The 13,420-nt window shown below is 45.0% G+C and overlaps 1 protein-coding gene across 5 annotated transcripts in view; it reads left to right on the top strand.

Moving 5' to 3' along the window:
* LOC145343494 (cadherin-related family member 2-like) overlaps nt 1–13,420 on the top strand; it is a 145,654-nt gene that overhangs the window by 39,831 nt on the left and 92,403 nt on the right. For all 5 annotated transcript variants that reach the window (XM_080189741.1, XM_080189744.1, XM_080189742.1 and 2 more), the window contains exons 14-16: nt 6,995–7,159; nt 7,247–7,311; nt 11,335–11,581. In XM_080189741.1, coding sequence (XP_080045867.1) covers nt 6,995–7,159; nt 7,247–7,311; nt 11,335–11,581 — 477 coding nt within the window. The remainder of the gene's footprint in view (nt 1–6,994; nt 7,160–7,246; nt 7,312–11,334; nt 11,582–13,420) is intronic.

Here is a 13,420-nt window from a genome sequence, read left to right as displayed (position 1 = left end):
GGTCTACGTTCATGACCTTGCAGTCTTGGGCAGAGCAGGAGCTGTAATACAAGCTGTAATACAACCAGAAAGAATGCTTTCTATGGTACATTTGTAAAAGTTGGTGAGAGTTATAACTGACATGTCAAATTTCCTTAGCCTTCTGAGAAAGTACAGGTGTTGGTGGTCTTAGTGTCGGCATGGGGAGACCAGGACAGGATGTTGGCGCTCTAAAATCTTGAAGCTCTCGAAGCTTTCTACTTCGTCCCCATTACAGGGCCATGTTCTCCTTTATGCTTCCTGAAGTCGATGACAATCTCTTTTGATTTGTTGACATTGAGGGAGAGATTATTGTTGCTGCATCAGTTCACCAGATTCTCTATCTCATTCCTGTACTCTGTCTCATATTGTTGGAGATCCGACCCACTACGGTGGTGTCCAGAGGCAACTACCACCCACCCGCAGGATCTTACCGTTCTCCTCTCCTTCCCCCACCCCCCAGCATTTAATCCCTGGCCTCTCACATACAGTCTCTCACCCCTTTCCTATCCCCCGTGCCAGCCTTCTTTCTGGTAAAACAATTAAACTAAAATAAATAAATGAAGAGACAAAGCGAGGAGGATAGCTCCCTAATAATGGGGGGAGGTGGTGGGGGTTGGGGGGGGGGGGGGGGGGGGGGGGGTCACTCAAAACAAAAAGCAAATCATAAAGTAAACTTAAACCAGCAAACCAAAAGAGTTGATAATACACCCCAGCCCCTGTGGGACCCAATAAGCACGGAAGGCCTCAACGGTGCCCCTGGACATCATATGCTCCCTCTCCAGGGACACCCAGCTATGAATGGGCAGCAAGGTGGCACATGGTTAGCACCGCTGCTTTACAGCGCCTGGGACCCAGGTTCGATTCCTGGTTTGGGACACTGTCTGTGCAGAGTTTGCACATTCTCCCTGTGTCTGTATGGGTTTCCTCCGGGTGCTCTGCTTTCCTCCTGAAGTCCAAAGATGTGCGGGTTAGGTGGATTTGCCATGTTAAATTGCCCCTTAGTGTCAGGGGTACTAGCTGGGATAAATGCATGGAGTTATGGGTATAGGGCCTGGGTGGGATTGAGGTCGGTGCAGACTCGATGGGCTGAATGGCTTCCTTCTGCACTGTACAATTCTATGATTCCATGAATATAGCTGCGGTAGAGAGGCAGACAGTTGGATTGGATGACCCCCTGAGTCACCCGCTGCCGTGGCCTGTTTGGCTCAACCCAGGAGGAGGTTCACAAGCGAGTCCTACATAAGAATATAAGAACATAAGAAATAGGAGCAGGAGTAGGCCATCTAGCCCTTCGAGCCTGCCCCGCCATTCAATAAGATCATGGCTGATCTGTCGTGTCTCAGTTCCACTTTCCCGCCCTCTCCCCATAACCCTTAATCCCCTTGCCTACCAAAAACCTATCTACCCGCGTCTTAAATATATTTAGCGAGGTAGCCTCCAGCACTTCAACGGGCAGAGAGTCCTGAACTCTGACAGCAAGGCCCATCCATAATCCCAGACTTATCTCCTAGATAAGACAAGTCTGGACTCTTCTTCCCCGGGAACTTCATGTAGTACCAGCAATGACCAGTGCTCGATCCTGGCACTGTAGGGTTGACAACACCAGGTTTTAGTCCAACCTATTTATTTGATAATATACTCGCAAGCTTTCGAGGGGTTACCCTCTTCGTCAGGTGAATGGAGAGTTCTGGCCTCAGACAGAGCATATAAAGCACAGACAGTTTAGAGATTACTGATTAAAATGCGCATTTTAATCAGTAATCTCTAAACTGTCTGTGCTTTATATGCTCTGTCTGAGGCCAGAACTCTCCATTCACCTGACGAAGAGGGTAACCCCTCGAAAGCTTGCGAGTATATTATCAAATAAATAGGTTGGACTAAAACCTGGTGTTGTCAGACTTTTTACTGTGTTTACGCCAGTCCAACGCCGGCATACCCACATCATGACTGTAGGGTTGGCCAGTCAGATTGCTGGTGACTCTCTAGGGCAGGTCTTCCTCACAGATTGCAGGTGGAGGTCCCTCTCTATAATAATTAAGGCTGCTGCCAGCATACTATCCCTGTGGGGCAGCTGGGTTTACAAGGGGGGGGAGGGGGGGAAGCTTTTGTTGGGGGGAGCTGGCTGATGATTGACTTTTCATTTGAGGTGGGCAAAGAGTACAGTGCCCTGTAAAATCCAGCTCACATGTGGAAGATCAAAACAGCCTGCTTGGGATGTAGGAGAGAATGTTACTGCCCATCCCGCTGGCAGGCTTCCAAGAAGCCAAACCAATGCCCGCAGATGATGTTAGCAAAGGATAGCGTGTGGATGGGAAAGAGAGAACGGGCCTCTCAATGGGAAGGGTTCAGGGGCGGAAAGAGGAGTCTGAGCCAGAGAAACTCTCGGAATGATTGTATGGGAAGAAAATGGAGGAGGGTTGTGTCAAAGATCACATAAGGGTTGAGGAGGATGCGGAGGGAGAGCCCACCTTGGTTCCAACCACAGGGAACATCATTAGTGATTTTGGTTCAGGTTAATTTAGTGCTGTGGTCGAAGCAGAATCCTGATCTGAGGCTTAAATGTAACATTGTGGAAATCACAGACGTCAGACAGGGAAGACATAGAAACATAAAAAATAGAAGTAGGAGTAGGCCATTCAGCCCTTCAAGCCTGCTCTACCATTCAATTTAATCAAGTTGATCATCAAATTTAATATCCTGATTCCCCCCTTCCCCTCATATCCCTTGATCCCCTTAGCCCCAAGAGCTATATCTAATTTTTTTCTTCAAATCTCACAATGTTTTGGCCTCAGCTACATTCTGTGGTAGTGAATTCCACATATTCACCACTCCCTGGGTGAAGAAATTTCTCCTCACCTCAGTCATAAAAGGTTTACCCCTCATCCTGCACAGACAGAAGGAGGCCATGCGGCCCATCAAGTCTGTACTGACCGCAATCCCACCCAGGCCCTATTCCCATACTCTCTCATATTTACCCTGATACTAAGGTCAATTTAGCATGGCCAATCGACCTAACTGCACTTACAGTCATAGAGTCATTGAGGTTTACTGTGTGGAAGCAGGACCTTTGGCCCAACTTGTCCAAACCAACCCCTTTTTTTTAAAGCCCTAATCTGGTCCCAATTGTCTGCATTTGGCCCATATCCTTCTGTGCCCATCTTACCCATGTAACTGTCTAAATGCTTTTTAAAAATAAAATTGTACCCACCTCAACTACTACCTCTGGCAGCTTGTTCCAGACACTCACCACCACCTGTGTGAAAAAATTGCCCCTCTGGACACTTTTGTATCTCTCCCCTCTCACCTTAAACCTATGCCCTCGAGTTTTAGATTATCTTATCTTTGAGAAAAGATATTGACTGTCTAGCTGATCTGTGCCACTTCTTATTTTATAGGCCTCTATAAGATCAGCCCCTCATCGTTCTACACTCCAAAGAGAAAAGTCTCAGTCTATCTAGCCTCTCCGTATAACTCAAACCATCAAGTCCCAATAGCATCCTAGTAAATCTTTTTGCAGTCTTTCTAGATTAATAATATATTTTCTATAATGGGATGACTAGAATTGTACACAATATTCCAAGTATGGCCTTGTACACAATATTCCAAGTATGGCCTTACCAATGTCTTGTACAACTTCAACAAGACGTCCCAACTCCTGTATTCAATGTTCTGACTGATGAAACCAAGCATGCTGAATGCCTTCTTCACCACTCTGTCCACTTGTGACTCCACTTTCAAGGAGCTATGAACATGTACCACTAGATCTCTTTGTTCTGTAACTCTCCCCAACGCCCTACCATTAACTGAGTAAGTCCTGCCCTGGTTCAATCTACTGACACCTTGCGTTTATCTAAATTAAACTCCACCCGCCATTCGTTAGCCCCCTGGCCCAATTGATTAAGATCCCATTGTGGTCTGAGATAACCTACTTCACTGTCCACTATGCCACCAATCTTGGTATCATCTGCAAACTTGCTAACCATGCCTCCTATATTGTTATCTAAATCATTAATATAATTGACAAATAACAGTGGACCCAGCACTGATCGCTGGTCACAGGCCTCCAGTTTGAAAAACAACCCTCTACAACCACCTGTAGCTTTTGTCGTCAAGCCAATCTTTGGCCTTTAAGAAGAAACTGGAGCACCCAGAGAAAACCCACACAGATACAGGGAGAATGTGCAAACTCCATACAGACAAAGACCCGGGGCTGGAATTAAATGCGGGTTCTTGGCGCTGTGAGGCAGCAGCGCTAATCACTGCATCAATATGCTGTGGACAATTTGAAAAAGTTACACTGAAGTGACATTTCCTGAACCTTTGTAGAACGGACACAGTGTTGCTCCATATTGCCTTCTTGTGAATTGGTCCCTTTGTCATATCTGACCATGGTAGACTTGTTTTGATTCAATGATTTTATTTATGCTCAGCATAGTACAGTGGGCTAAACACACAATGGAGGCCTGTTTTGTTATCCTTGCAACTGTTTTCAGTACAGCAGCATGGCTTTTCAAGTTTGATGTTGTTCCAACAAAAGCTGATTATGTTGATTTGATTTCACTTCGTTAGTTGATTTGAGTTAAGAAAGCAGAGTAAATATGATGAATGAAATGAGCCAGGACTTATGTTTGTAATTAATTCTTAAGTTACCAACATTCAACATCCATGACGTGTAAGTGGATGTAATTTTGAGCTTTAGTTCTTACTTTGACCAGGAGAGTCCTTGGGGATGAATTTTCTTGTTCCTTCTGGCACATTTATTGAGCAGAGAAAGCACAGGAAACACTTTTTTTTTACAGGGAAATTTAGCTGGAAATCACTTCTGCCCAGTTTCCACTGTTAAGCCGCTGCCCCTGGATTTTCTGGGTGGCATGGTGGCACAGTGGTTAACACTGCTGCCTCAAAGTGCCAGGGACCGGGTTCGACTCCCAGCTTCGTGTCACTGTCTGTGTGGAATTTGCACATTCTCTCCATGTCTGCGTGGGTTTCTTCTTCTGTTCCGGTTTACTCTTACAGTCCAAAAACGTGTGGGTTAGTTGGATTGGCCATGCTAAATTGCCTCTTAGTGTCAGGGGTCGAAATAGAATAAATGCATGGAGATAGGGCCTGGGCAGGATTGTGGTCGGTGCAGACTCAATGGGTTGAATAGCCTCCTTCTGCACTGTAGGATTCTATGATTCAATGATTCTCAACGTTGCTGAAGCTCTCTGGTGATCCAACCATTGAGTCACCAGGGGTCTCGCCCTGGTCAAAGTGAGAGCCAGTGGTGAAGATATTCTCAGTTTCTTCCTGCTTGACCACTGTCCCCCTTAACCACAGCTCACCCAAAGCTCTGCTGCCTGCATCCCACTCTCACCCATCATGCCTGCATTGGTTCCCACCAAATGCTTCAAATTTAGACTTCTTAACCTTGGGTTCAAATCTCCTCATGCTTCCATCCCTCCTGACCTTTATAACCAACACCCCCCCCCAAGCCCTTTGTCCTCCCAACAAATGATGTTGCCCCTTCAATGGTCTCCTGTGTATCCTGCTCTTCAGTTTGCTCCAATGCTTGTGAGCTAGTCCCTACACTTCCTCCCTAAACCCTTGCACCATCCCTCCTCCCTGTTCTCCTTTCAGACTCCCTTTAAAGCCCATCTCCTTGGCTTAATCTCCATTTTCTTTTCCTCTGCAATTTGGGGCTTTTCCTACATAAATAATACTTTTAAAAGAGAGGCATAGAGTAAAAAGAAAAGCAAGGACATTATATTAAACTGTATGAAACACTGGAGTGTTGTGCACAATTCTGGGCATCACTCTTTAGGAAGGATGTGAAGACAATGGGCAGGGCACAGAGAAGATTCACAAGAATAATTCTTCATAGAATGTTAGAATCCCTACAGTGCAGAAGGAGGCCATTCAGCCCATCAAGTCTGCACTGACCACAATCCTACCCAGGCCCTATCCCCGTAATGTTACTTATTTATCCTGACACAAAGGAACAATTTTTACCATGGCCAATCAATCTAACCCACACATCTTTGGAGTGTAGGAGGAAACCGGAGCACCCAGAGGAAACCCACGCAGACACGAGGAGAATGTGCAAACTCCACACAGACAGTGACCCAAACCAGGAATCATACAGGGGCCCTGGGCACTGTGAGGCCATTGTGTCACCGTGCCACCCCACAGTGGCATGGTGGCACAGTGGGGCCTCTTCTTGGAATGAGAAACTATGCTTACATGGATAGATTGAAGAAGCTGGGGCTCTTCTTCTTGGAGAAGAGAAGATTATGAGAGGATTTAATAGCAGTGTTTAGAATCTACAGCGATCTGTTGCCCTTCGCAGAAAATACGAATATCAGATAACATTGATTTTAAGACAAAGAATTAATGCCAACAAATGGTAAAATCTTTTTACACAGTGAGTTGTTGGGATCCGAATGCACTGTCTGAGAGCATGGTGGAGACAGGCTCAACTGAGGCACAACTGTGGAATTCGATTGTGGAATTTATTACCATAGGAAGTAGTTGATGCCTAAACATTGAATTTATTCAAGAGGTGGCTAGATATAACACTTGGGGCTAACGGGATTAAAGATTATGAGGAGAAAGCAGAAATAGGTTACTGAGTTGGACAATTAGCCATGATCACAATGGACAGCGGAGCAGGCTCAAAGGGCCAAATGGCCTCCTCCTGTTCCTATCTTCTATGTTTCAGGGCCTCCAAAGGAGAATTGAAAAGTTATCTGAGGAGAAAGAAATGTGCAGGGCTACAGGGAAAAGTTGGGTGAATGGCATAAGGTGGGTGGCTGCAGCAGAGAGTTGGCATGAATTTAAAAGGCTAAATGGCCGCCTTCTGTGCGGTAACCATTCCATGAGTGTAGATGCTCTATAAAAGTTGTTGTGGTCGGTCTATTTGCATTAATTGCCTCTGTTCACTTGTTTGACTGGAATGATAATTTCTCAAAGTATGCAACTTTTATTCTTTCAGCTTTTTGCTGTTGAAATGGAGACACAAGAAATGTTCAGTTGTGTTGCGGCCGTGCGTGTTGATATAATGGACAGAAATGACAACAGCCCCGTGTTTGACCAAGATTATTTTATACTGGAAGTTCAAGAAAATAGTGCAAATGGCTACAATGTGACTTGCATAACCGTAAGTAATTACAGCAAGATTTTATCAAAAGAGATTTTAAAATCAGTTCTGTACAACATGCTTATTCACCTACTTGTGTTTTCAAAGGCTACAGATGCTGATAGCTCAGATTTTCGCAAGATCACCTATCGACTTCTTGGATCTGACAGTGTGTAAGTTCTCTAATCTTTGGATACAGCTGTTACAGGCGATGTTGGTCAGTCCAACTCCAGTATCAAGTCATCAATGTTGGACTCTTTTGTTGTCTCCAAAGAGGTAAAGTTCAATGTATCCTCATTTCAACACATTGACCTCCTGTTTATGGACAGAGAACCATTAAATATTCCCGACAGTGTTGATATTGGGGCCAATTTTGCACCCATATGGATTGTGCCAGTGACATGATGGCAGCAACTTCATTCAATAAATTTGAATAATCATTCATCTAATTGTCGACCTTGCCCACTTTATGTTACCCCCACGTTTAGAATCCCTCACCAACAAGATTTACAACAGGTATTTAAAAACATGAAGCAGTGAGTGGGTATCGCCCCCGGGGGGAGAAGCACGTGCCCAGGCAGTGCCCAGTCACTGCCCCCCCAGCACAGTTGTGACAAAAGGGTTCCTCTGGGGAGTTCTATTGAGGGGGGTTCCCCTTAAGTTTGTGTGTGTGGGGAGGCTTGCCCTGCTACTTGTGTTGGAGAGATTTCCCATTTTCCCTATGTGTGTGTGGCGGGGGTTGGGGGGGGCGTTCCTCGTATTTGCAAGGGGTTCCCTTATCCTTGTATGGGGTGCTACCCCATACTTGTGGGGGAGGGGGTCCCCTTATCCATGTGGTGAGGGCTTTCCTCATGTTTGTGGGGGGATTCTCCTTGTCCGTGAGCGGGCTGGTTCCCCATGTTTGTGGTGGGAGGTGGAATTCTCCTTTTCCGTGAGTGGGGTGGTTCCCCATGTTTGTGGTGGGAGGTGGAATTCTCCTTATCCATGTGGTGGGGGCTTTCCCCGTGTTTGTGAAGGGGACGAATTCCCCTTATCCATGTCGGTGGGGTTCCCGTATTTGTGGCAAGGGTCCCCCTTATCCATGTGGGAAAGGGGAGGTTCTTTTGTCCCTTGGGGGGAGTCATTCTTTAGCATGGATCAGAGTGCTTTTTTTAAAAGTTGAGTGCAGGGCCAGGGAGATGCCATCTGCGGTGGGCCTATTGTGGCGATAGGCAAACTGTAGTGGATCCAAGTAGTCCAGGAGGCCAGAATTGATTTGTGCCATGACTAATCTTTCAAAGCGCTTCATAATGGTGAATATCAGAGCCAACAGTCAATAGTCATTAAGGCACACTGCTTGGTTTTTCGTAGGTGGTTGTCTTCTTATAGCAGCACATTGGTGTTCCCACAATGTTATCAATATGGATATGACAATAGGGTAGTCAAACACTGATAAAGCATCCTCACTACTTCAAAGAGGTCACAGTAATTTTGTACAAAACATTGATTGAACCACAGTTGTAGTACTGTGCAATTTTGGGCCCCTCATTATAGAGAGGCCCTCACGGCAAATACACCAGGATGAAGAAAGATTTGAGTCACTGGAGCAGTTTCCACTTAAAGCTGGGAAGACTAAAAGGAGATTTAATCAAACTTTTTCATATAAATAATTGTTTTTAAAAAAGTGAAGAGGATCTCTGGTTGGGCAGTGAGCATTGAGAGGTTAATGAAAGGTTGGCATTAAGAAAACAAGGAATTTTAAGAAGAATTAAGAAGAATTTTTTACACAGATATTTTGAACAAGGCATACCACAGAGAATGAGTGAGGTCAAGGCCATTGCATCATTTAAGGTGAAACTTGATTTATAAAAAATTCTTCCAAGGGATGTAAGGCCAGCATTTGTTTCTGATCCCCAGTTGGCCTTCAGATGATGGTGGTGAGCCACCTTCTTGAAATGCTGCAGTCTAACTGATGTAGCTAGTCCTATAGTGCAGTTAGGAAGGGATTTCCAGTATTTTGACACAGCGACAGTGAAGGAATGACAATATAGTTCCAAGTCAGGATGGTGTGTGGCAAGTGTTGCTTGCCACATATCAGCCCAAGCCTGAATGTTTTCCAGGTCTTGCTGTGATTGGTCAGTTGTTAGTGACCATTCCCATTTCTAACTTTATATTAGAGGGAAAATCATTGATAAAGCAATTGGAGGTGTAATAGCTATGTCATTCTGTCAGTGTCTCTATGCTGACCTAAAGGAGCATTGTCTGAGGATTAGGGATAGACCATTTAGAACGGAGGTGAGGAGACATTTCTTCATCCAAAGAGCGGTGAGTCTGTGGAATTCATTGCCACAGGAAGTAGTTGATGCCAATTTGACATCCTGTTCAGCACAATATTGTGGGCCGAAGGGCCTGGTACTGTGCTGTACTTCTCTATGTTCTATGTGTATCTGATTAGACTAACTATCCAAATACAGAAATGTACAAGCTTTGCCAAGTGTCCTCATTTAAATAAATCAAATATGCATAATGGATACACAAGGTTAGAAATTAGTTATCATCCTTCTTGTATTCTGTTCCAAGCGTCCCATAGGAACCTGCAAATCATCTGCTGCCGTTTTAGTTTTCAATGATATTCAGGCTTTGGATGTAACGCCTAAAACAAGCATTAGGCCCCTTGCCAAATTTGATGAGGATATTACACCTGTTTCAAAACCCCTTTAGAAAATTGGGCTGCCTTGAGTGGGACCAGACCAGGCTTTGCTCTTGTGAATATGAACAGCCCCACCAAAAAGATAAGAAGAATCATTTTTAAATTTAAGTGTGGAGGAGGGGGGCTATTTCCAGCTCCATAGTGCTCGGTACAGTGGTTAGCAATGCCACCTCAAAGGGTAAGTGACCTGGGTTTAATTCCAGCCTCAGGTGTCTGGTCTGTTTGAAGTTTGTACGTTCTCCCTGTATCTGCATGTGTTTCCTCCAGTTTTGTCCCACAGTCCAAAGATATGCATGTTAGGTGGATTAGCCATGCTAAATTGCCCCTTAATGTCAGGGGCATTAACTAGGGTAAACACATGCGTTTATGGGAATAGGGCCTGAGTGGGATTGTTGTTAGTGCAGGCTTGATGGGCCAAATAGCTTTCTTCTGCCCTGTAGGGATCCTATGATTGTACTGGCTGATAGCCTGTCATAATCAGCCAGTCCTCTCGTCCGGTCCCTAACATCCCCACCCCCACCACACCCCCAGCGCCTTGCCAACACCATTCCTGTCACCTCCACTCAGGGAATTTATCTGCCGGCATTTTACAACATCATAGAATCACTACAGTGCAGACCTCACCCGCCTGAAGCTTGTAAGATCCCAGCCGAGGCCAATGGAGAATGCCATTCTGCGAGCCTCGCCATCCCCGAATCTGGGACGGACGAGGTGGTAAAATTCCAGCCATCAACACCAAACCTCCTGAAGTTGAGCTGCCCCTGAGGTGCCTGCTGCTTATCTGGAATATTTCAGTTAGATCTGAGGCCCCATTTCAGGGTGGCATGAGGTAGCTAGGCGTCTTGACATCGCGCCAAGTCTGAACCCACGAACTGACCCAGACGATTTCCTCTCCTCTAATATAAACACAGGCAGGTTCGAGTGGCAAAAGGAAACCCTGAAACAAAAAAAAAGTGGGACCAATAATTGCTGATTTCAGACATGCGATTTGTATTATTGGGGCCTTTCTCGAGCATCACGATAAATTCTGCTGGAATTGTACATGAGAGTTTATAAAGCTGATCGCACCCCTGCAACTGTATTCAGTAGTTATTCAGGATTATAGTGTGGTGCAATAAGATAATTTGTAATGGGTTGGGATTCTCTACCCAGAGGGCTGTGAATGCTTCACTGTTGAAGACAGGGATTGTTGGATACAAGGGGAATTGGGGAATGTAGAGATGCTAAAGGAAGGTGGACTTGAGATAAAATGTCAGCCATCGTCTTATTGAGGCAGATCCAAAGGACCAAATAATTGACTCCTGCTCCTATTTCTGACTTTTTTTATAAAGTTAGAAGTTTATTTATTAGTCACAAGTAAGGCTTACATTAACACTGCAATGAAGTTACTGTGAAAATCCCCTTGTCGCCACACTCTGGCGCCTGTTCGGGTCAATGCACCTAACCAGCTCTTAAATCATGAATCGTGTATCTGATAAAGATTTACATTTTGCTTTGACCATGACAGACTGCAGACCTTTGATGTGGACCCTGAATTCGGGACATTCTTTGTGAAAGACGGAACGCTCCTGGACAGAGAGAAGAGGCAGCAGCTTTTTGTTACACTGCAGGCGAGAGATGGCGGAGGACTTTGGACAAACGTACAGATCGAGATTTCCATCTCTGACGCAAATGATGAAGTACCGGTTTTCCAAAGAAATAGTTACACAGGATTTATTAAGGAAAATGTCATCAAAAACATTGTCCAGGTTCAGGTACGAAGAAAATTCTGATGAAATATTTCTGTTTTTGAATGAAATGTAATGTGTTTGTGAAATTAATGCCCACAGGTAGAAGGCAAGAAAGTAAAACCTCATTCACTGGATTTTCCAGTGCCGCTGTTGGTGAATGGGGTTTTGGCTGGAACGCCAAATTTTCCATTCTCGCTCACAGCAGGTCTCATCACAGATGAGACCAGAGAATCCTGCCCTATGTAACTTTTTCCTATTGGGATATTGCAGAATTCCAGTGCCATTATGTTAATGGATGGCATGGACATTTTATTAGAAGCCTGAAAGCATGCAAATATAACTTTCCTTTCAAACTTTACTGTCCACAAAGCCAAAAGTTTTCTTTATGTGAGATTTTGGAGAGGAGAAGTGAAATCCCATTTGTCCTATGAAGCAGTGCTGTGAATAATTTTATTTATTTGATCAAACCAAGGATCTTGATTACTCAAAAATGGCGTATCAAATCTCCAAAGAGCCATTATATCATGTCGCATCTTGCAGAATGGAGAGTTTTGGTCACTTCTCTCTGGCAATATAAGAGACACATAGATACACTAAACAGCATTGAAGAGAAGGCAACACTGCCATCTAACCGGTTGTGGAAAATTGCTCTGGTCTGTCTTGTACACAATATGCAGAACAAATCCAACCTGACCAATTACTACCCGTCAGTCTATTCTTGATCATCAGGAAAGTAATGGAAGGGGTCATCAACAGCATTTTCAAGTGGCAGTTGCTTAGCAATAACCTGCTCACTGATACTTGGTTTGGGCTCCGCCTGGGTCACTCAGCTCCTGGTCTCATTACAGTCTTGGTTTAAACAGAAGTGCTGAATACCAGAGGTGAGAGTGAGAGTGACTGCCTTTGACGTCATTAAAACTCTCCGCTTGTTAGAGTCATATCAACACAAAGGAAGATGATTGTGGTTGCTGGAAGTCAGTCTTCTCAGTTCCAGGCCATCACCACAGGAATTCTTCAAGGCAGTGACTGAGGTCCAGCTGCATCATCAATGACTTTCCTTCAGAAGGTCAATGTGGTATTATTTACTGATGCTCAACATCATTCACAACTCCCCAGATACTGAAGCAGTCCATGTCAAAATTCAGCAAGATATGGACAGTATCCAGATTTGGACGATAAGTGGTAAGTAACATTCATGCCACACAAATGCCAGGCAATGACCAAATACAACAAGAGAAGATCTAACCATCACCCTTGACATTCAATGGCATTACTGTTGCTGAATCGCCCAGAATCAATATCTTGGGGGTTACCATTGACCATAAACTGAACTGGACTAACCATATAAATACAGTGGCTACAAGAGCAGGTCAGAGGCTAGGAATCCAGCAACTAGTAACTTCCCAAATCTGCAGGGCACAAGTCAGAAGACTTTTGGAATACCACCCCCCCCCTCCCCCCCCACCACTTGCCTGGATAGCGCAGCTCCAACAAAACTCAAGAAGCTTGACACCATCCAGGACAAAGCAGCCTCTTGATCGGCACCCCATCCGCAAACATTCACTCCCTCCACCACTGACAGACAGTGGTAGCCATATGTACCGTTTACAAGATGCACTGGAGAAATTCATGAAGTCTCCATGGACAGTACCTCCCAAACCACAACCACCGCCATCTAGAAGGACAAGAGCAGCTGGTATCTGGGAACACCACCGGCTGGAGGATCCTCTCTAACTCATTCGTCAAATGACTCAGATAGAGAGCCCCGAGTAGGTACTTGGTGAGGACAAGGAGCCAGAAGTGAGAAACCTTCAGTGAGGCAGGGGCACCAGAGAGACCTTGAGTTGCCAATCCTTCAGCTTG

The sequence above is a fragment of the Carcharhinus amblyrhynchos genome, chromosome 5 (genome assembly GCF_965287045.1).
Source record: "Carcharhinus amblyrhynchos chromosome 5, sCarAmb.v2.hapA, whole genome shotgun sequence".
In the NCBI taxonomy this organism is placed as follows: domain Eukaryota; kingdom Metazoa; phylum Chordata; class Chondrichthyes; order Carcharhiniformes; family Carcharhinidae; genus Carcharhinus; species Carcharhinus amblyrhynchos.
Note: the sequence above shows the minus strand (reverse complement) of the source record. Positions and strands in the feature narration are given on the sequence as shown.